At 43.5% G+C, this 25,095-nt stretch overlaps 1 protein-coding gene across 1 annotated transcript in view; it reads right to left on the reverse strand.

The window, feature by feature from the left end:
- SPG7 (SPG7 matrix AAA peptidase subunit, paraplegin) overlaps positions 1 to 25,095 on the reverse strand; it is a 980,080-nt gene that overhangs the window by 304,274 nt on the left and 650,711 nt on the right. The window contains exon 12 of the mRNA XM_069635587.1: positions 2,203 to 2,313. Within this exon, the coding sequence (XP_069491688.1) occupies positions 2,203 to 2,313 (111 nt within the window). The remainder of the gene's footprint in view (positions 1 to 2,202; positions 2,314 to 25,095) is intronic.

The raw sequence follows: 25,095 nt of genomic DNA on the forward strand, positions 1-25,095 counted from the left end.
ACCCCCTCGGTGGGTTCCCCATTTACAATGTTCCATTACTTCCAAGCTAGTTTCTACTTTATAAGGAGTGCATATGCCAAGGAGCTTGGTTGAATTTAATTAAAAGGACAATAAAGTAAATTAAAGTAAAGGGCGGCCATACATCCATAATTCACAATGACAGTGAATAAATAAAACAATAAAGCAAATGTTTAACAGATAATAAAAAAAAAAACAATAGTTAAAACAAGAAATTTGATTATTAGAACTGTGGGCCAGGAACCCCAAAATAAAAGTAAACAAACAAAATGTTAAAATAAAAGAAAGAACAACACACATCCTGCACTCCACTTTGTGGCTGTGATCCGTGGTTCCTTTGACATTCCCTTCCAACATCCTCATTGCTCCTTTGTAGCATTTCTGTAAGTAGCATGTTCCAAAAATTGCCAATGGCCCCTCTACACATGTTTATGGCAACTCCTATTTTTTTTTGACAAATGCTGCTGTGTTTTATTAACCTTTTTAACAGAATTTGGGAGAGAAATATCTAATACGACCACTGCTTCCACTTTTGCGGCATCTAAAAGTGATTAATGGTCCTTTGCATTGCCTAAAACGCTTTGCACTATCTCAGCTTTCTATAAGATTATGGTGTTTCTAAGCAGAGTCAGCATACTGATGGTGCAAATACATTTACCAGTTCTGAAGGACCAATCAGCAGACATGCAAGCAGTGATACTGTCACTCAGAACTGGATCATCGGCCTGGCTGTGCCACATATATTCTCACTCTCAGCAAGAAGGAGGCAAAGAAAGAAATTAAGAAAAAGGTTGTGTATTCCTTTTATATGCTATTTCCACAGGGGTAGGTGGGTTCTAAATGTAGCATTGCAGTAGCACTGCACACGTACAATGGTCATTGAGGAGGATTCCTTCCAGGGTTCCTTCCTGAGGATCTGCACAAACATGAGGATTAATTCTGATCTGCACCTGGAGTGCGGAACCCTGGAGACTATGTGCCAGAAGAAGCCTGCGCACACACAATTGCCTCAGGGATTGTCCCAGTCAAGAGAATCGGCGCGCTAATGAAGCCCCTACAAGCTGTTTAGAAATGCACAAAGCAAAGCAGGGATTCACAAACCCTTGTATTATGACCCCTGGACGTTAAAAAAGGCAGAGGGAGGTTGTCACATGGGACTAGAAGATCAGTCAGAAATGGAGGCAGAGGGTACTTAGACTTGGATTACTAAAGAAATGTGATAGTCACATCAATGAGAACTTCGAAGAATCATGCTCTACGGATTGCTGTGTTCCACACAAAATGGGTTTTCTGAGTGAGCAGTTTCAGATGTCACCAACCCCACTAGAATTACACATGGTAACATCACCCCAAGTCATTCACTAGCTCTATATGATTCCACTGCTCCAAACCTCCAATTTCAACACAAATTCTGACTGGGGCATAATTTCAGTGCCATTTGTTTGTGCTTGGAGATCTGCCAGTCCCACAAAGTCCTTAAAGCCACTTGCTGCTGACATGCCTCGCTTACTTTTCAGCAATCAAGGATTCATAAGTCATGTTATCTTATGTGGCATCCGTAAAGTGCAACATTTTCATTTGTGTGCCCACTTTGCGCTAATAGCTTGTCTAGAGTGGTGGGCAGTAGCATATGCAGGTTACTTCATGGGAGTGACTGCAAAAGAGCGGAGTCTGCTACTTTGTCTCGTAGCCCATTGACGGCAGAAATTCCTCTGCCAGTTACGGGTTTCTCTAGGGTGGAGCCCTCAGTGTGCTGGAAGGTAGGACTTCCCCTAACACCCTCAAATCGAGAGGGTATTACATTTGCTCATCTATTCTAGCATTAAGAAGTGGCATGTATATACTGAAGAAAGGTGGAAAGCAGAATATGTGGCCGTGTGCGGTGTGGCAGTGGGTAGCATGAGTAAGCGTAATGTGAGGGATGTGGCAGTGGGAAAAATGTTGAGTAATGCAAAATTATTTCTAATTATTACTAAACGATCAGTGTTTGCACACATTGCAGGTGCTATTAGGAGGAGAATGATCATTGTTAGCTGAGAATGCAAGTTACAAGGAATCTAAGAGTGAAAAGTAATTAGCAGGTTACAGAATATTGTGAGCGTAACATGCCCTGCAGACAAGTGTGAGACAGAGTTGGAATCAACAGATGTTCACCAAGAAAGAGACAGTAAGCTCAGTACTCACCTGCAATGACACGCTCCACAGAATACTCAAAGCTGAAAGTGTCAACGGATTTCAGACCCTCTCTGGCAGCGTGTAGCGCAGCTTCATTGCAGATGTTGGCAATGTCTGCACCTGTGTAAAGTAAAAGTCCCAAAAGCAGTGATCGAACATGAAATCTGGAGTCTCTCAGACAAGAATTCAATTATTCATAAAATGTATTCAAATAAAATACAAATTAAATCATTCTGGCGTAAACTTCAAAGAAGGGGGATTTTTTTAACTCAAAACATTGGACAGGATCTTTCCTAAATGTACAGGTGTGATTACGCTGAAAATGCAGGTAAATGGAGCACAGACACTATGAAAATTAAAAGGAACTAGGTAACTGGAACACGTTTTCTTGAATGTTTTTCTGTACTGAAAACTGTACACATCAAGTCGAAAAAAGTTTTTTACAATGTGAAATCATTAAAACAAAAAGGACTATAGCCGGTGCAGAGTTGAGCTACAGCGACAAGGTTTTATTTGAAGTAGAATACATCACTATTTTAATAGAGCAATTAATGACATATTCCTCCCCTTCTGCATGCTACAATTAAGCCTTCTAAACTCCAGAGTTATCGCAAGGTGAAGCTGGGGATGGCAGTATTCCAGGTAATAATGCTCAGAATATTTGAGGATGATGCACATTACTCAGTAATACTGTTCTCCATCACAATCTTACTATAGTGAGGTGAACCATCCCTGGAAACGGGCACTCTTTGCGGGTGGATAAAAGCCATCTTCCTCAAATTCTCCTGCAAAGCCAAAGCACATCATAAATTCACCAACACACAGTGTTGGAGGAAGATCAACTCTGACGAGAAAGAGTAGAACTCAGCAATGAGGACCTATTTTCTATTAGAAGAAGTTTCCGTACTCCCTTATGGATGAGCCTCTTGCCCCTCCCCACCCCCCAGAAATCCCGTGGGCCTCGCTCGGAGGAAAACAGTACCACATTTTGAAGACCAATGATAATGTGCAATGCATTGTTCTTCAGGATCACCTCACTCTTTCCCAACAACTGAGGCAGGAAGGTCTGCAGAGAATGGTGAATTGCTCTCAGCTCCAGAAGATTGATATGGAGAATGCATTTCCTCTCCAATCATATCTCTCATCTCCAGATCGCCATGATGGACACCCAGCCTGTCAAGAATACATTTATGATGAGTAATATATGAAAACCGGCAGTACGAATGGCCCACCCACCATAACATTCTCCTTTCTATATCACCAACTTAAAACCCACACTAAGCTAGTGCTCGTTGGTAGCCTGTTCTGCAGGGATCCAATCTGCTGATTCAAACTGAACCAGAGCTCCCAATCAAGCCTCTTCATGTGAAACGTCACCTGCCGAATGAGAGAAATACAGAGGCCATCAGGTTCAGGAACCTCAGAAACATTCGAGCTGTGTGCCAGACAATGAACCTCAGCTTCTACAGTGTCACTTTGATGGCCTGAACGATTTTGTGCTGTAGGAAGGCTGTCAGTGTTTTGTCCAGCACTGCCCCTATGAAATCCAGAAACAATGTAGGGGTCAGATTTCACTTTGAGTTTCAGCAAGAACACCAGGACGTGGAGCAGCCCCGTGATCCAATGCAACATTGACAACACCTCCTCCCAACTGGACGATTTCACCAACTAATCATCCAAGTAGGGGAATACCTCCACACATGCCTTCCACAAATGGGATGCCACAACAGCCATCACCTTGGTGAAGGCCCTCAGAACTGATGTTGTGACACGATCTAGCCATTATGGCACAACTCAGCCACACCTGGGACAATGTCACTAGCTGGAACTTGTCTTTTCTCATGCATTTGTCCAGGCACGGTAGATACAGAATGGACCTTGACTGGTTCCTTTTGTGAGATTATAAAATATATTGAGTGGAAGCTGGTAGGTTGCTCCCCCTCTGGTTCATATCTATAGCCCTTTTCTGGGGGAGAATGTGTACACAATATGTAGAACACCTACCGGTCCATGGCCATCACGGTTCACTCCTTGACAAAGCCCTCTGCACTTAGCTTCTCTGCCTTCATCTTGGCTGGTGCTTGCCACTTCACCTTCTTTGTCTTCCTGCTCGGCTTTATCCTTGGTAAGCGCCTTTCACTTCACCTTCCCTTTCACTTTCTGTCCCTCAAAGGTCTCTGCCTTTGCTTCTTCTATCCTTTTCTTGACTAGGGCTGTGGCTAGGTCTATTTGTAGCTGCTATTTGATCTCAGCTTCAATCTCCTTCCTCTTCTGTATTGCTGGTCTCTGGCTTTCAGTTACTTCCAGTCTCCAAGTTTTACAATCAGCCTCTCTTCTCCAGGAGTTAACATTCACTGCTCCACTCTAGGTCTTACAATATACCCAGAAATCATCCCCTCCTTCTTTGGTCTTGCAATCCATTCTACCACTCCAGGTATTGCAGCCAGTTCAGCAACCTTCCTCTCTGCTCCATCAAACTTCCTCTTTCTCTGTACCACAAAATTCCTTTCCATTTCTGTCATGGGAGCTGGCCCATATGTAGTGCTGCGACTGACTATCTTCCCACGGATAGGCCACAGTGATCTGTGAGGATTGAGAAATACGAGGCAGACAAATTGGTAAAGGTTTTTCAAAAGTATTCATTTTATTAACTCAAAGATGTGACAAACGCCTCACTATCCCTAACCTAAAGAGAATGTCTCTACCTATCAAAATAAAGGTTTATAGTCATAATGTCGAAAAAAAAATGTCGACAAACAAAAATGTCGAAAAAAAAAATGTAGAAAACAATAATGTCGACATCCTATACATATAATGTAAAAAGTCATTTTTTAGAAAAAAAAATGTCAACAAAAAAATGTCAATTAGAACTATCAACACCTCACCCAACACTCCCCTGCCACCCACCCCCTGCACCCTCTCACCCCTTATACTCAACACATTCTAATTATATATTTATTTATTTATTCAATAAATAAATAAACAAAAAGAGTATCATTTACTATGGGGGGGTCCCCCCCAGCCCCCCCTCACCCAACACCCCCTGCCACCGCCGAACACCCCCCATTACCCTCTCACCCCTCATACTCAACACATTTTAGTTATATATATATTTATTTATACAATAAATAGAAAATTTCGAAAAAATATTGAAAAAATGTCGACATTATTGTTTGTCGACATTATTTTTTTCGACATTTATTTTTCGAAATTTTGGCTGTCGACATTTTTACTGTCGAAATTATGACTGACCACCCAAAATAAAATTAAAGGAAAACACTCTAATAAAAGGAATCTGTCCCTCACACATATACATACTTCAAACTCATGAAGGTAATATTTGGCAATTCAGGTTTAACAGAAATAACAGCTATGCTCAACAAAAACCTATTAACTGTGTATCCTTGTAACTTGGATCAGATCCCCATTTCCAGATTCAAATCAGGATTTCCAATCAAAGTTCTAAATAAGAAAGTTTATTTTTGTAGCCATGTTGTGGTAATAAAGTTCTTCTTACTCCAAAAGTCTTTCACTTGGCTATTAACAAAGGTTCAACCAAACAGAAAAGTTTTTATCCCTCCACTTGTAGTGAATAGTTCAACACAACCTCTTGGTGAAAAACAAATACTTTCACAATTATTCTGTATTATGAGGGAGGCATGGTATTACATGTACACACTGACACAACAGCTGCAAGTTTCAAAACCTTTATTGATGGTTTAAAAGGAGTGGAAAAACTCCTATCTAGCACTATAATAAGATGGGAGTATTCTCGACCAGCAAACAAAAAGAAAACACAGTCCTAGTCAGTCCTTAGTCAAAATAAAAAGGCCTAAATTAATAAACCTAATGTCTGACCTCTTTCTAATAAAATAAATGTGTAAAGGGGGTGTGTAATGCAAAAAGAAAAATCAGCGTTCAAAAGAAATGTCAGTATGTAGTAAACTCCCTTCCCCACGTTTTGTAGCACGGGGTAAGGTGGCACACTTGGACCTTGCGACACACTCTGGCTTCGGACACAAGGATGCAGTTTGTTTCATGGACCAGTGCCCACTTGGCCTTCCAGGAAAAAAGTCACTCAACGAAGGTTTGTTTCCTTCTGGTTACCACATTTCAGTACAGGTTTCCCTCCAACGGGCTCAAACATTTCAATCACAATTTGAGGGGTTCCCTTCCCCAAGCTTCAATCACACTGTCATAGGCTTCCCACCGTCGGGCTCAAGCATCCTTTCACTTTCCTTCCGCTGTCGAAGACTTTCAAAACTGCAAGGCTTTTGCCCTTACCTCGGCATGACCACTTCGACCTGCTTTCCTCAAACATCACTTTTTCTCTCCTACACCAAGGCCTCTTGGTAAATGTAGTTTCGAGCACAGTACTTATTTCAAAATTCAAAGATATCTCTCACATCCAGATTCCCCTCTGCAAGGATCACACCTAACAGTTCAAAGACATTTCTCATATACAGGTTTCCCTCTGCCGGGATGAAAGCTAAAGGTTCAAATCTTGCATCTCAGTTTCTTTCTCTTCCCGCCGCATCAGCCATTAAACAGAAACTTTTGATTGGGCAATCTTCTTTCGCCGGACCACTCTGCTACTTTGTATTTTTAATTTACAGTTCTATACAATGCTTTGCTTTCTCTCTTGTCGTATCAATAACACACGCAACCTTCATTCGTTAGATACTGTTGCTGCTAAATTTCATTTAACACAGACCGGACCATCACTGCTTTCATCAACTCACCGGCTGTGTTAATTCATTTTCATCTTTTGTGGCTTTGATCCTGAAGTAACGGCTTATACCACAACTGCCGCTGTACTTTCGCAACTCTGCCATTCACTCGGTAGGGTGGCTGGTATCCCTGAGACACAGAAGATGCTTGTCTCTTCTCTCTAGCTAGGCTTCCTTGCGCATCCTTCAAGGACCTTCGGAGGTAACGATTTCTCGCCGGGGTGTCCAAGGTTTCTCCGTACCTCGGTTCCGTCCCTCGGCCTGCCGCTCTGCTCCGCCTGGTTCGCTGTCACGCTAGAAGAACTGCTCCTTCTTGTGCACCGCATTGCTCCGAGTCTGTATCAGTGTTCTGCCTTTTAACCATGTGGGGAGAGCTAGTAGGTACCCAGTGCTTGTAATTAAGATCAAGTGCCTGACTCTGCCTGATCTTATTAGTGGGACATGTCCAATGCATTGCATGGGTGGTACTCCTCGCAGCCTCAGATCTCCTCTTCCTCGGCTCACTGTGCAGGAAAGGGGGGATCTGGGAAATTGGAATATGCTATAAAATAGGATGGGATAGTGGTATTTGGAAAGTGGGGATACCATGTCTCGCCATCGGGTGTTCCTCCCCTAATACCTGAGGAGCCCTCATCCAGGTGATCTTCCCGCACTTGTCCATCCACAGGGTCTGGATCCAAAAGGCGATCGCCGTGCCCTGGCCACCTGAGCAAGGGATCCCAGGGTCTAGGCAGTGAAATGTCCTCTGGTTTTTCACAGCATCAACAACAATGTTTTGTCAGGATGATTTCACCACAGTTCATGAAACACATTAGTGGCTTTGCCACTTTCTCTTCTCCACAACCTCCAACCACTACTAACCTGCCAGGACTACCACTAATAATCCCTTTGCTGGTATACTCCCCTGCCGGGAGAAAACTCCTAACACTACTACAAGTACTCTGTGGTGAGGCTTGCTTCAAACATTTAGAAACATCTTTGACTTTCAACAACATCACAATTCACAGCTTCTTCTGGGAATACATGATACACATTGGTGCTGTTTATTCCACTGATTTATTTGCTACAGGCAATGCAGATTACGATCCTCTCCTCCTTGATGGTTCTGACCAGGAGGGTTTCTCTCCTGCCACTCTTGACTTCCCACTTTAACCGCCGACAATGTCTCTTTATTACACTTGCCCCTCTTTGGCTTAGGCAATGCTTGTTGATGTCTTCCTCACTCTGGGAATAACGGTTACAATCTTTCTGCAATAGTGTTTGCTTGTTATTATGCCAATGCGGGTTATATGCTTTCTGAAGTATTGCCCCTTTCTTTACTTTGGCAATGCAGGTGCTTATCTTGCTTCATATTCTCTGCTTTGGCAATAATGATAATAACCTTTATTTTCATGTCCGTTTTCAAACTTCTTATTACGCCAATCTGACTTTCTTTGATTAGTTTGATATACAAAATAATTATTAGCTGGCAGAGGCCGACTACGGGGATTACCCAATAAAGGTAAACTCACTGGTTTCTTTATATGCATCAGCTCGATCTGCTGCCGGTGCCAGTTCTGCTATTTCTGATGCTTCCTGCACAGCTGGCTGCTTTGGTCTTTTTCCCGTAGCCGGTGCCGATTGGGAAAGGAGCTTTTCTCACTCTTTATGCACTCCGGTGCTCACCAGCCACAGGGACAAGGCACAAAATAAGGAGCGCCTCTCTCCAAGGGGAAAGCCTATCAAGACTATGATTCCTGCTGCGTGGACCTGAGATTATCAATCTCAAAGACCCTCTCAGGACCGACATCCACTCCAGCGTCCCCGTTTCTCTGCGCGGCAACTGCGGCTGGAAACTCCTGCTACTGTTCCACCTTCTCGATCTAATTAATGGTCAGCACCTGAAGGGGCTTTAAATATTCAAAAGTCCAGATCAGGTGTGGGTTATTAGAACCACTAGACTTGATACTGCAGTTCTGAACCTCTGGGTCCCTCTTCCTCGTCCCAGTATTTAAGGCATTGTGGGATTTGAAGCCCCCAGTGTTCAGGTACCTTTTTGCTTCACAAATACAACCTTCAGCTTTATTTGATTTACTCTGTTTATTGAATATATCCAGAGGGAAGAGTTTTAGAGGGGTCAATGGTTGGTTCAGACTTAAAGGAGAATCATATTTATCAGAAGTCAGGATATTTAGGTTCTGATTCCCATATATATCGTGCACATGCTGATCACAAGAGTTTTCACTACCACCAAGGTGTGTAGCTTTGGGAAGGGAAGCCTTACTCTGACAACAAGGCATTAAATATTCTGGCACCATAGAAATCTCCCTCTCTGAAGAAGATAAATACTGCGTCTCTCCTGATGGAGTTGTCCTGTTCCCGTGGGGGCCTTCCCCCAAGTGATCTACCCGGCTAATACCACCCCCAGGGTTAGGATCAGGTAGCAGCTGCCTTCCCCTAGCCACGTGGGAGGAGACTTTAGGAGGGGATTCTGTAAGGACTCTGCACACGCCCACTCTGGCACGCACCATTGCAGGGATACTTTGTAGTTCTGACTTCATGGTGGAAGTCTTTAAATAGTGAAGCTGCAATCTTGGATCCCACTTCAATCTGGGTTTGTTGCTGGATGAGAAGGGGCTGTTGGTTTGTTAACCCATCTCAGGCTGGAGAGTTTCCCTTCTCTGAATTTGGTTTTGGTGTCCACCTCTGTCAAACAAACTCTGGGTATTTATGAAGCATTACTCCTGTGGGCTGGGATTTTGGAAAACAAGGTTTCTTTCTCCTTTTTGTTGTTGCAGTGCTGGTATCCTTGTCCTTGCTTTTAATGAGAGCTGCATCGGAAGGCGATTCGGTCTCCCTTGCGATGGCAATTGTGAGGGAGATAAGAGTTCTCTCCTCCCCAGTCTTCCTGGTAGTGTGGGAAGGAAGTAGGGCTTTGTTTGTTTCCCAATTAACTGTACGGGTGAGGACTGGGCTTCATGCTGCCACTCTGGATATCACATGGGGGAGAAGTGCGTGTTCCCAAAGACGGCCCCCACTTGGTGGGTGTAAAACACTTCCATGTGTTATCCTTGTCCTCCCCATTATTTTTCTGAGTCCAAATCTGTTAGAGTCCAGATTTTCATCTGCTGGAAAGAGTTTATGGGAGATGTAGTCCCTTTCTTGCTGGTTTGTTAACATGCGTTGGGCTGTCTGGCCCAGGGACGTTTTTTCTAGACTTCTTCCTGGCCTAGTTGACCTGACTGGGTCTTCTGTATGGTCCAAGGGGAATTAAGGGACATCTAGGTTTTTTCTTTTTTTTAAATTCCAAATGGTTTGGTCTAAGCCCGAGGATATGCTTTTACTGCATACAGCTGTTGCTGTGGACCTGGGGATACCATACCAATGTCAATGTGGTGAAGTTAATGTGGTCACTTCGCCACAGACAGCAGGGTTGTTTCTTTCTCTTCTATTCTTAATCTGCCTCACAGGGCAGAGGCTCATCCGGCTGCTTTGCCCTTTTAGCAGGCCGAGACTACTTCTTGGAAGCAGAAGACCTCAGTGAAGATTGTGATTTGGATGTGGTTTTTCTGCTCTTATAAAGAGTCGTGAAGACCTTTGTGAAGCACACCCCAGCAACTTCAGTATAAATCGAATGGGGAAGCTGAATACATCAGTGCCTTGATCCGGGCCAAAGCAGCAGACAGTACTTGTGTGGGTCTATAAAAGACAAGGGCTTCCCACATTCTTTGCAGCTAAAAAGCATTAGGGTTCTGATAAGCAACATTCTGATTGCACAGAAAAAAGGAACTAATGGAATGGGGGCACAGCCAGTTCCATATGTGCCACCCATGACAAAACAAAGTCATGGGTCCAAAAAGGCAGAATAGAGTAGCCGCAGTGCCCTCTTTTGGGTGTAATAGTATCTGAAACCAGTCTTGTGCGTCGAGGATATTTTTAAGATGAAAAATCTGTGGGAAAAAGGAAGAAGGAATCCATTAGAAAAGAATGGATTGCCGACAGTTGGCACCTTAGAGTAGATACTTCAGACCCAGAAGAAAATCCTCTTGTAGCATGTCTAAGATTTACATTCGACTGCAATCTACATAAAAATATGTAGACCACCACCATCTAACAAGGGATACCCTATGACTGTTGTAGAAAATAATAGTGACACAATGAGTTGTGAATAATAAATAATAATAATAATAATAATTTGGCATTTATATAGCGCTACGAACCCTCAGGTATCCGAGCGCTGCTTATTTTTACCCACGGTGTGTGGTGCTCATTTATCGACCTCGGAAGGATGAAAGGCTGAGTTTGGCCCTGCCGGGATTCGAACCTGCATTAGCAGGCTCTGCACGATGTCTAAGCGAGCGCTCTACTCGCTGTGTCACGTGGCCATAACAACCTCATTAGAAATAACCTGCATATCTAACCTGTTTCTTTCAGTTCCCAAGTGGTCAACTGTAAGCAAATTAGGGTTGGACGAGGCGGGAGAGTCCACGAAAAAGACTGCTGGAAGCCTGCCTCAGTGACATCTGCAGGACTAGTGGGGAGCTAAGGCTTTGTTCTCCACAAAGGAGTGACTGGGGTGATTTGAGGTCCTAATCCCTTGTCTTGAGAAGGCACCTCTGCAGAGAGGGAAATGGGGGAAGCAAAGAAGAGGGCTTGATCCCAAGGAAAGAGTGTCAGACCTCCTTACAAGTGTATCCTTCCTGAATGAACAGAAACAAGTTAGGAGAGAGCATTTGCAGCAATGCAAGAAGATCAAAACAATACTTGGTGAATACTTGGTGAAAGAGAAATCCCCTGATGCCGGATAAACACGGCTCAGCACACCTGCTTCAGTATTTTCCAGTCCTGTTATATGACGAATATTACTTCCCCAGTAATCATCTTTCTGTGGCTTGTATCTGCTTAGAATCTAATGCTATGCATAGTCCGCCATCTAGTGGTTGGCTCTGAGCATTACATATTCTTTTTCTGAATTTCAAAAACTGGGCATCGACAGGGGCGTTCCAGTCACACTACCTGTACTCCCACAATCCTTCACACATTGACATCCTCAGATTGTTTTCCTGCCCTGAACATATATATATATATATATCTTTTACTGGGTCTGGTTGTTTTCCATCCACTGTTCCGTTTCTTGTTTGCGGGGAGGTTGGGTAGGCCATGTGATTCTAAGCAGACACAAGCCACACAAAGATGATTAGAGGGGAACTAATATTTGTCTTCTGGGCCTTGTGAATCTGCCTAGATCCACATGCTACACCTGGATTAGCAAGCAGATCTTTAAGCAGATGGTGGAGGTGAGAAGCAGGGACAGAAGAAAATAAATGCTTAAGAATTGCTTGGCCCACTTGTGAATCTGCTCTTGTCTGTATATCAATACAGACCATCCAGCTTATAGCGAATTTTGCAATACTGCGAAATTAAGTGAAAACTGAGATTTTATTTTTAAAAAGGTGCAAAAAGAGCAGTTTAAAAAATAAAAAAACTGCTGGTTTTGCAAAAACTGCCATTTAAAAAAAATGACAAGGGGCCAAGTTCTCAAAACCTTTTGGGGCACAATTAATGAAATGCGCTAGCTCATTCATGAGTAAGAGATTTGGGAGCATGAGTTGTGATGAAGAATTGGTGAGCATGAGGGGTGTTGGTGAGAAACATGTGTGGGGGGATTAGTGAACATAGAAGGGGAATATATTCCCCACAACTGGTAATGATCAATAAAGTTAATATTAAATAGGCATACACATTAAACAAAATATGTAGAGCAAAACAAATATGTTCTGTCAAGGCAGGAACATCTCAGACTCTTCCTATTAAATTCATCCAAAAAGGTACAAATAATGACAACCTGGCTCTCTTGTAGCCTCACACACTGCCTCTATCCGGCAATGTGGCAATCTTATACCCTCAAGTTATTAAAAAAACATGCTGCAAAAATGATGCAATGAGTAACATTTTTGGTTCTATGTTCCTTTGCCGACACATGTTTGTTCGATGCATTTTGTGGGGTACCTCTCTCCAGGCCCTCCCTTTCCCAATACGGTTAACCCTCCCCTAACCACCTCCCCACCATTTTAACTCTTTACCTGCAAGGAGCTGGCCAACCCTTCAGCAATCTCCACCTATTCTGTTCCCTCTGAGGCACTCTGTACGGCTCTAGCATCTCACTTGACCACTAAAATTCAGGACATCCTGTCCTCTCTCTCCTCTTACTCTCCCTCTCCCTCTCGTGGCCCTCCTCTGGCCGACCCTCGCCTCTCTTCCTCACTACTCCTCTTTTTCTCCGACTACACCTGATGAGGTTTCTGGACAAATCCGATCTATGAAAGTGTCGTACAAACAGGTTCTCCCCTGCTCCACCAGAACCATCAAAGGACCACATTGACATCCTCGCTCCAGCCTTGGTCCATTTCTGCAATCACTCTTTTGCCACCGGTACCTTCCCCACTCTCCTCAAGCACTCCCATGTGCACCTCCTCCATAAAAAGCCTTCTGCCGATCCTACGTGTCCGGCAAACTATCACTAGATCTCTATAAGTCCTTTCTTGAGCAAACTCCTGGAAAAGCTGGCGATCTCCCAGCTTACTCCCCACACTGAATCTGTTGGTTGTCTCCATGACCATCAGTCTGGCTTCAAAGCAGCCAGAGGCACAGAAACTGCTCTCCTGAACACCGGTGAAGATCTGCTCACTAATCTCGAGTCAAGCCTTCCTTCTGTCCTCATCTTCCTTCATCTTTCCTCTGCCTTTGCAGTCATTCACGCCATCCTGATCAATCGACTTTGTGAGAACCTGGGCATCACGGATCAGGCCCTGGAATGGTTGTCCTCCTTCCTCCTGGAAGACCCTCCCAGGTCCAACTTGGGTCTTTTCTCCCCACATGTGGTGTTCGCCGGGGCTCAAACCTCTCACCCTGGCTCTTCAATGTCTACCTGGCCCCTTTGGCCCACCTTATCTTTACCTTCTCCTCTAACTTTCAGGGTTATGCGGACTACACTCCACTCTTTTTCAGGCTCCCCTCAGCCTCCTCTCTTCTCTCACTCATTCCTGAATATCTATTCGTGATTCAAGATTGGTGCGCCTCCAACAAAATCTGCCTTAATGCCAGTAAGACTGAGATCCTTCTCATTGGGACCCCTGCTCCTGCTTTCCCTCTCAATCTGGCCACCATCTTGGGCCCTCTTCCTTTGCCTTCCTGTGAGGCAAAAAAACCTTGGTGTCAACTTCGACCCCACTCTCTCCTTCTCTCCTCTCATCATGGATGTTGCCAAGAAAGCCCACTACCAGCTGCACCTCCTCAGAGGTAGTCTTCCTTTTCTCCCTTTCCACGAGAAGCTCACTGTCTCCCGGGCCCTAGTTCTCTCTAGGCTGGGCTACTGCAACCGTCTCTTTCTCAATCTGCCTTAATCTGCTCTTTGCCCTCTGCCCTGTGCAACTAATACAGAACAGGACTGCAATACTTACCTTGGCCTCAAGCCCAGGGACCATATCTCTCCAGCCCTGAAATCTCTCCACTGGCTTCCGGTGACTTCAAGAATCAAGACCCTCTGCATCATCCACAAGGCTTTCTGGGGACAAGGCCATACTACATCCAACACTCTCTTCCAAAATACCTTCCTTCTCAAGCCCTTTGCTCAGCTACCTCAAACTCTCTTGAGTGTCAGATGCTTCTCCAGGCAGAGGCTGGGGGGGGGGGGGGGTACAGAGGGGGTAGATCTGTCTCCTCTGCAACTGCATCCCTCTGTAATGTCAACCCTGCCCCTCTCAAACTTAAGCCGGACCACCTGAAATTCTGGAAGCAGCTCAAGACCTTTCTTTTCTCCTCTGCTTTCTCTTTCTCACCTTTGCTGACCTACCTGTCTGCTGCGCCAACTGGCTGTTTGGCTACCCTCCAAGACTTACTGAGTACCAGGCTCCTACTCGATCAGTGTCCCCTGCACTGCCTCTGGGCCTACCGCACACTTGGGGGCTGCAACTAACTCCACAGTCCCCTGCCTCCTTGCGCTTACTCTGGGCCGCGATGCCCTAGCTGCACTTACTTACAGCAATGCTGCCCTGATTGCACTTCCACCTTCCCTCTCCCAGGCACTTCCCCCTGCACTTCACATCGTCGCGCTTGCACGATCTGAATGACACATTGCCTAGTAAGATTGTTTGTCTTGTCCTCCATCTGTCTTCCCTCCCTTGTCTTGTTGCGCCTAGAAACACTTGTGTACAGACGTGTTATAAATGACATATCATATCATTACCTCCCCCATATATTTCGGTGAGTTTTCTCAATGTACATTTTTCATTAAAATTGACATTGAAAAATTGGTGTCTGCAAAACAAGGAGCTACCCAATTTTGTGCAGCAAAATGTTCCATTTCATGCCCCAATATCCTGGAAGGTCTATCTACACAATAGTATGGTGTAAATCAATGTACTGAAATCCATGTTGCAGCTTTACATATTTCTTCTAGAGGGACATTAGAAATGAAAGCTGAAGTTGCTCCAGAGCTGCGTGTGGAGTGAGCTCTAGGTGTAAATGGTAATGTTTTATGTGCTAATGAATAACACAATTGGATTCATTTGACAATCCATCTTGATATAGTGGCCTTAGTTACAGAGTCCCCCCTCTAAGCCTGTTGCCAAAGAAAAAGAATTGGCCAGTTTGCCTATCTGATTATTTTTTGTTATGCAGTAGAACATTACTGCTCTACGTACATCAAGTGTTTGTGAGGCTCATTCCCCCTTACTTTGATGGTTGGGGAAGAAGCAAGGTAGTTCAAATGATTGGTTGACATGGAATTTTGGAATATACTTAGGTGAGAAATGTGGATGAGTTCTTAGGACTACTATGTGTTTATGAATGGATAACAAAGGTTCTGTAACAGAGTGCTTGTAATTCTCTAGGAGTTGTGAATGGCAATATCAATGTGACTGCTCTTAGAAAAGCCATTTTATAAGTGAGTTCTCTTAAGGAAGCTTTATGTATAAGCTCAAAAGGCACACCCATGAGCCTTTCAAAAATGGTGTTAAGGTCCTATCTAGGGGGTGGGAGTGCACCTTATTACCTTAGTTTTCCTCACTTTTACACATGCGAAAATCAAGCAGCAGGGTGCGGCCATCCTGTAGTAATCATATCCGTTGCTGCATCGCCCTAAATTGAACTGCCCTCGCGTCAGTGAATCATACCCCCAGCCCCTGAAGCTGACATCACTATTCCTAGCGATATTCTCCGCCTATTTTCATGATGTTAGTGGGCAGCGTAGCCAAACGCACACAGTCATCACCTACGTCTTAACGTTAGTTGACTCAGAACCCGGAATATCAACACACACATCCTCTCACAGCACAGCGTGTCCCAAATCGGAATGGAAAACACTATGTTTAAAGGAAACACCAATACTCTGCAATTAATAATGTGCTTTTATTTCACAATAAACTCTCTGATACATCTGTCAATTTCCACATTCAACCAAATATTTTATTTTGTTGTTTTCGAACATCAAATCTTTATCATGAGGCACACAGTGTTCCTTTCGGTAGAAGAAGCGAACTGGACGCACCTTGAATCTCAAGGCTTCGGCCTCAGCTTCTTGCTAGACCACCGTAAACGATGTCAGGTTGCTCCTTGTCGCTTGTACCGCCAAAGGGCATATCGGTCTGGGGCGATCGTTCCACATCAGCGTAATTGTAAGCCAGCCATTTAGGTGTTTCTGCCACTGCCTGTTGAACCTATCACTGGGTATCTGGAAACTATGACATTCGCTGAAAGGAAGGATGTAGCTGTGTAGAAAACATAACAAATATATCTCAGTAGCAGTTCTTTATTCAAATGTACCAATTTATCCTTTAATTCTGCACCGGGTGAAACCTAATAATGAATACAAACCAGAAACAATGGAAACACAGAGAAAACATTGTGGAAAGTTGGAGTCTAAGATGTGCTTGAGAAGTTAGTGCTATGGAGTATGTTTAGCTCGCAAAGAGATGCGGGTGCGGAAGCTGACGGAAGAATTCAAACACCACGTAGATGGCATTACAACAGAATATTAGCAACAAACTTGTCGTTGGTGGAACCTGGGGGAACCCAAACGTGGACTCCATGCATTTCGGTGCTGGACTGCCCATGTGCCCAGGACAACGACAGATACATACAGGTTGTATTTGCGTATCGTCACAATATGCCCCAACTAACAACCCATTACAATGTAAGCCAGCAACACCATTCAGAAAATGAAATCTTGACTTGTTCGTCTATAAACTCGTCTACAGTAAAACGTACATTATATTTGGTATTTCCATTCTCTTGGCGTATCGGAGAGTGTCCACTCAGATCAACGGTTTTCATTAAATGAAATGTTCCTTTGTCCAGTTTTAAAATGGTGAACCTTATAATTTTTGCAGGTATTATACACCTCCCGTCCTTTAATCCATAGCGTATCCTCCCTTTCTTCCAAGGACAAAATACAATTGAACCTTCTTAGGAGCGCGTATGCCCCCACCACCTCTGTTCTCTGAGGTGAATAGCTGCATTTCCCACAGAAATGCAGCTATTAATTTTTGCGAGTATCGAGCCCTGACAAAGTGTGCTCATCCAAGAATGTGAGACCAAGGCCTTCTCCAACCTTAGTGCCCCATCCATCTCTGCTGACCGGCTCATGCCATCTCTACCACCTCCCTGCCAGGCCGCGGTCCCCTGACCCCATGCCCACCTATTCTCTTTGAACGCATCTGGTCACCAGACCCAACCCCCGCACCACCTCTAATTCACCTACCATATCCCTAATCTAGAGTGCTCATATATTTTGGTAACTCTAACACCTATCACCACTCCAAAGGCTGCAAACCAAAGATCTTCCCTTCTGATAAGGCACCCAAAAGGACGACCCCTAATGCATGCCTCCATAAAAATATAGATCAGAATGCACCTATTTCACACCAACAGCCCCCTTTCATGCAGTGTTTTGCTTACAGTCATTAGTGCTTCCATGCCAAGTTTGTTATTTAGCTTATGTCTCATTCCCTAGTGGGACGCGTATTTATTCGGTCTATTTGGACACGTGCATGCTAAGGCAACTGCAGACCCTGCAGTTGCTCTCATGCAGATATCCATCTCACCCTCCAATGCCCTTATCAGTGAAGGACCCACAAGAGCTGGCCGAAAGCGGGAAGGGGGAAAACACAGAGTTACTATATGGCATCCTCCAACAGGAACTTCTTGCAAAAGAAACTGACAAAGAGGATACATTTGAAAAGACAATTTGGACGCTTAATGCTTCTTGATGCTTTGAATAGCTTTGAAATTCAAGTTAAAATAGATTTCTATTGGTCATGTACAATGCACAAACATTGTGAAACATACACACTGCTGCTAATCATTTATACCGGGAAGTCAACTGTTCAACGAGGTCCGCTTTTGGTGGACAGGGCTCGTTTGCAATATTTTGTGGCAATGTATGTGTCCTAGGAACAGAATCGGGATCGAATTCATGAGTATGCATGGCCAACACAGTCAAAGGGAGCTCTTTCACAAAATCGAATTCCATTTCTTAGTATATCGGCCTGGCAATCCATTTTTTGCTTTGTTTTGCAAAGGCCATTGTGTAACGAAGCATTCCAAAGTTTCCTGCAGTTCTCGATTGTTCTCTGCCTAGATTCTCGTTATGCGCTAATACGGCTAGTAATGTTCGAGATTGCATACCGTCCAAGCCGAAATGCAACCTCTTGGGCCTGTACTTTAGGCACATATTGTGGAACACCTCCAAATCTCTGGTGTGACAGAATTCTGAGTCCCTTCAGGTCTCTTGAAAGAGTTTTATCAAACACGATCTTCTCAAGAGCTTTGTGTGGAGGTGAAGATGGAACCAACCACTTCTTCTTGCGTTCCTGTTCCTCCGATAAAGGTCCATTTGCACATTGGTGAAAATGTTGGTTTGCTGTTCATGAGAGAACATTGGAACAGTGGTGCATCAATGAGTGGCATTTTTCAAGTAGAATTTCCACCAATGATGGTTGCTGAAAGACTAGGACCACTGTAAAATATTTTCCAAACCCTTTTTTTACCAGCAGCTGTGATTTTTTTATCGACTGATTTGGCAAGGTGCCATACATCAAATTGATGGTGAATGTTTGGAAACTGCTCTTGCATGGCCTTGGCTATTGAAACATGTCTGTCAGTGGCTATGAGGTCCATTTGCATTCCCCTCGTTCGAAGATGTTTGAGGGATTTTATGAAACCATGTTTCTCCATGTCCACTGTGGATTTACATTCGGACTCCTGCACGACCTCCAAACTCACAATTTTTTTTTTGTTTCAATGTCCTGAAAGTGGTATGTGCAATTCTTTGCTGAAAATCCGGGGCTGTCACACTGTCCATCGCCAGCTAGCATGAACCGTTTGCCACAGAATGTCCTTTCAATTGTCATTTGTTCAATTTTCCAGGCTTGACTAATAGCGGGGAATAAAAATTCTCTTTGATATTTGTAGTATTTTTTTTAGCAAGGAACGGAAGTCCCACAAATTGACAGAAACTGGACAACTTACTAAAAGTCGAGCTACTGAAAAGTAAAGCTGCTGAACACAGTAGATTTCCAGCTGGCACTTTGCCCAGCATCAGTTGAGCGGACCATGAAAATGTATCATGGAGGTGGGCACAGGTGGCTTGGATTTTCAGGTTAGTGCCTTGTAATACACGAGTCACATTCACCAATGGCTCCCGCATATTTTCCCCCTAACTGGACGGACACATTTCAGAATCAGTATAATCTCTACGAGGCAACTGTCGAATACAATGTATTTGTGCTCCTTAAATAGCCAATCGTCCGGCATGAATGTAGTTTGTGACTCAGCTATGGTGGACAAATCGCCCAAACTAGACAAACTGTAGTCGAGATCTTTGGCAAGTTCCTTGGTCAATTGCGTTGAAGCTTCAGTCTCTGTTAGCTCAGCTTGTGTTATCTGCACACAAATTGGAGAAACCCTCAACGTCTATTGTTTATTGGGTGGACCTTTTTTGCAGGTGTAGATTGTGTCAAATGGTCAGCGAGGAATTCAAAAGCATCTTGATTAATTTCAGTTTCATCTTCAACTTGTCAAGTTCTCACATTGTAGCAATGGTCCAACAACACTTTGCTGGCTTCACCGGTCACATTCAATTCAGTTTCTGGCCATTGGACATAAGCATCTCAAGTCTGCTTATTGACTGGACCATTCTGCGCCTCAAATAGTAGTTGCTCCATGGTGAAATCAGTTTGGCAAGCAGCATCTTTAGTTTCATTTGTTGTCTGCGTCGTTATACTTATTTTCCTCCTGGGTCTCTAGGAGATGGGTTGTAAAAACAGGTTCAATGTAAATCGCACATACAGTAGATAGCACTTTAAATAAAAAAACATGTTATGAAGAAAGCACCAGCCCAAAACACTTCTAGAAAACAAAATTGTTTGTTAGTTACTCTTGTTTTCTTGATTTTTCGTGAAATCTTGGTGTTCTCTGTAACGACTGCACCAGCAAGCTGGTCCACCACCTCTGATCAATGTGCCTCCTCTTCCAATTCCCGACCTTGCATACATTCCTTGAATAGAATATTCATTAAAAAAAACGTATTTGAAATTAAAATCTTACATAGCACACATTGCTCACATAATTACCTTCCTACACAGTATACGCCATTAAATGAAAATATACATTTCGAATTTCACCTGATTGATGGCAAGTGTACTTGATCAGAGATCACTGTGCAAAACATACTGATTGTAATGTTGTCCTCAAACATTCTGCAATGTATTCTGCATTAGGGAGCAATTGTAACGTTAAAACTGAAATGATAAAAGTTTGTAACACTGCACGTTTATATGAAAGTCACTGTCTAATAGTATTCTATGTAGGATTTACTTTCTTTCATTCAAGGGAACTTTCAGTAAGCATACCTCATAATCTGGCCCAGTTCCAAAGGATGATGTCATTGTAGTCGAAGTACCAAGTAACACAGTACTTGTTTTAGTATGGATGAAAACAGCGAAATGGAACAGAGACAATGGGATGCAGACAATGGTACATATAAAGAGAAACCCATAAATGAAAACATAGTGTAAACAACTGAGAGGATACATAAGAATTCCACATTATTTTAAATTCCAAGCACAATACATTCTCGTTATTGAAAAATGAGATAAAATGACCTGATATGTGCTCAAAGTTGTTGTTGACTCCGGAAAAGAAATGGATGCAGAATCTTGCTCCTTCATTTTCAGTGCATTGTCACGAAGTGGTAAAAGGGAAAATTAGATTTGCATTAGATATGTAGGAAGATCCAACTCTCGATAATATGAACTTGTGCAAGTCTGCAGGGTTTACCATTGGTATACTGGACGTGTCAGTGTTTTGTCACTTGCAAGTGTCTGTGCTTCCGTAAGTATGCTCTCCTAAAAAAATGGACATTTCAAGCAACTGATTACGAAAAGATTATGCTTCTTTTGAAGGGCACTATGGCATTGTTTTCTATGGTCATAATTACTTTTCATGATGCTCCATAAACCAGGGACAGATGTGTAGTAAAATGTGGTATTGTTAAAATGTAATACAATCTGGTCAATAGGCAAACTTTAGTAATACACATTTACACCAAAACCATCAATCCATTCATGTAGTTACCTGTTCAGTACCCCACCGCCTACAGCTAATTCATCATCTGGGACTCACCTGAGGAAGCGTGTGCATGAATAGAGTTGGAATTGCATTTGGAAGCAATTTACAAGACGTTCTCAGTCAATGCTTTTTTGTGTACTACGATTGGTCGTTCATATCTGCGGTAGAGTGCAGACTGCAGATGCGGAATCGTTTGGCTCTCGAGTCTCCCAAGACATCCCGTGCTCTACTTTCCACATCGGCCACAGGAAATCCACACTGTCGAACCCATTATCTTATTAAATCAATATTCGTCGGGAATGTACGGATGATTGTGCCCTTACCTTTGGCATGGCTCCGAGAACGGCAACCCAAAACCATACAAGCAGGCATTCTTGAAAAATCTGTAAAAAAAAAGTACACATAATTACAAAAGAATTCTACTGAATGCATGAGATTGATGGAATTATATCAAAGTTTTCTATGCAATGTTTGTTTTGGTCAAAGAAGCAAAACTTGTGTAATGTAGTAGAATATACACTGGGATAACTTTCATACAGAATTGATTGATGCAACGGATATCGTAACGTGTTACTCGTCCGTTGAATGTACTTTCATGCATCAAAAGGAACCATGCTTATAGACATGGTCGGAGAAAGATGCAATTCTATCACAATTGACACTGATGAAATTTGCTATATATCGAGATCAGAAAACTTTAAACAGTAGACAATGGTAAAGTCATTGAGATTAATGAACATTACACTACTGGGTACATTAGTTTGAAATAGATAGACATTTTGAGATCAGAAAGAGATGATTAGTTGACCTGCACTTACCTTGACTAACAAACAATTAGATTCAGCAAGCAAGGTAGTTAGTAGCAGGAGTACGGGTAGCATGATCAAGAGTTCACTTCCAGTGTTCAGAGATGTTCTCCGGATAAATATCAAGGGGTTTATAAAGGATTAGAAAGATGGGTGTGTATGTGAATGTGGACATGTTTCTGGCACTGTCTGCTTCCGAGGAGCCTGCCTGGAGACACTGGGTCTGGGGAGGCCATGTGAACAATGGCCCCTGCTCAGAAGATATCTCTGAAGTGTACATGGTGTTTGGCACCTTGGCCGTTCCCACCCTGCCAGCCCCTTTGGGAAGGCACGACCAAAGGTGCGAACCGCCATTTATAGTGGAGGGGGGATGGATGGGCATGAGGCGTGCAGACAAGGGCCGGAACACTGCTGAAGGGAGAGACACACTTATGTGTATTAAAGGGGCGCGGTCTGCTTAAGGGGAGCCTGCCTGGAGACACTGGGTCTGGGGAGGCCATGTGAACAATGGCCCCTGCGTGGAAGATACCTTTGAAGTGTACATGGTGTTTGACGCCTTCCCCATTCACACCCTGCCAGCCCTGCCAGGACAAGTGAGTGTGTCCTTGATTCACTGAAAAATTGAAACAACTATTCATAAAAGATGATTTTATTTTATTTTGTTGCTGATGTTGATGGCACAAATGTACTAGAAATTGTATACTGCGGGTTACAGCACAGTGTGGGAAAATCCCCTGTAATGACTGCTGTCGCTGGGGAATTTGGCTCGAATGGCACCAACAACACAGGTGGGTATTACTCGTTGAACGTGGTATCCAAGCCTCCCATGAAGTCACCATGTAAACGAACGATAGGCCACCAGCCTGTACCACCTGTGGAAGAGAAACATACAAACTGTATTTAAATGAACCTGATAATCGTACAAGCCTTAGTTGAAAATGCAATTTTCTTTCCTATGGCATAGTTGCCAGTACTACAAATGCTACTTCATGGATCATTCAAATTGACACATGCAATCCATAACAGTTGGGGCACAGAGAAATATTGTTTCTTGGTTGTACATGAAAGACACACAAGATGACCACTATGATTTCCCCGAATCGCGAGAGATGTATTGAATTGCCAGACTACATTCATTTGGCAGTGATCGATCAAAGTTAAGACAATATAGGAGACACACATGAAATGCCAGTGGCCGAAGTGTCATCATATCTAGAGTACACTTAGTTCTTGCATGAGCACCATCATAATCCTCAACACGGACCTTGTGAGGCAGGCTGCCCTGAAGTCATGCAGCTTGGTAACGCATAGCAGTGCTGTGTCTTCTTCCGATATGTAGGCCAAGCATCCAGAGTTTTCTCTGCAGCAGCAGTTCTCCTCCTCACTTGGCATGACCTTGCACCGATTGCAGGTACACCAGGTAGAAACGTCTTCCATGTGACTAGGCTCAGGCTCATGATCCGGTGATTCGTCCTCCTAACTGTCGTCCGATGCCCCATCGTTTCCGCATCTTTCGCTTTCAACTAATTCCGCCTCAGAATTCTCTGGCTCGTACTGGCAGGGCTGTATTGTTGTCATTATACGACAAAATTAAAAAAGATAGTAATGCTAGTAGTAGTATCTGTTTGCACAGCTAAGAGCAACGAAGATAGTTGAACAGAGTAGAAACGAGTCACAGGATATACAAAAAAGACAGGGAAATGATTGAAAAAGCAACTCTGATGTTGTCTGATGAGAAGCAGTCTGTTTATACTTATTCAGGAAAGAGGCGTCCTGCCATTTCCATGGAGTCACGTCATTAGCTGGCGCGCAGAACAAGTTGACACGAGACGTGCATTCGCATTGTGAAATGGGCCGTACGCATCTAGTGATGTCAGCTTCAGGGGCGGGGGATATCATTTAGTGCCGTAAGGGCAGTTCAATTTAGGGCGATGCCGCAACGGTTAAGATTAGCGCAAGATGGCCGCGCCCGCTGCTTGATTTCGCATGTGCAAAAGTGAGGAAAACTAAGGTAAGGTGCATAGGAAATGTTTTTACGATCGATCACAGTTTGCATAAAACCACATGCCAGAACGCTCGGGACAATAACATTTTTGAGCGCACTATTCCTTTAACACTGCCAGGTATACATACCATAATAGACTTCTAAACCAACCCAGAGTCCAATAAGTACAATAGGTGGATTACATTATCTGAAGATGTGCAGTTGATAGGGTTTATGTTTTGTTTTATACGACACAACAAAAAGCTTGCCTTGTTGGAGTAGCAGTGTCTTGTGTTTGGTTTTCTAGCCTCCCATACAATTTTCATTCACGGATCTGTGAGTTTTAAGTGACCAAACTATGATTCAGGAACCAAGCTGCCAAATTCAGAGTTTGCCGGAATGGGTGTTTTAACTGCCTGTGTTGCTGTGTTAGAAAGTTGTGTTTGTTCGCTATATTGATTGGTGGTTGAATAGCCTTTTTCAAGATTAGTTGGTACCACATCTGTCGTGCCCACATCAGGCTATTAGTATTAGCTTGAGTTGTTTGTGTAATAGTTTGTGAACCTTGCGCACGAGTGGACTAGTTTATCCATAGTGTGTTCCCATGTGACCTTTTCTCTGGGTACCTGAATGCACAGGTGGGCATTTTTCATTCTGGGCTGTTGCTAAAAGGTCAGCTGCAGGATGTATCCATTTTCTGAAAATCTGCGCAATTGTGTTTGGGATGATCTTCCACTTGTGATTTTGTTGCAGCACTCTGCTTAGGCTGACCGCT

This window comes from Ambystoma mexicanum, chromosome 1q (genome assembly GCF_040938575.1).
Source record: "Ambystoma mexicanum isolate Mex_15411 chromosome 1q, UKY_AmexF1_1, whole genome shotgun sequence".
Classification (NCBI taxonomy): domain Eukaryota; kingdom Metazoa; phylum Chordata; class Amphibia; order Caudata; family Ambystomatidae; genus Ambystoma; species Ambystoma mexicanum.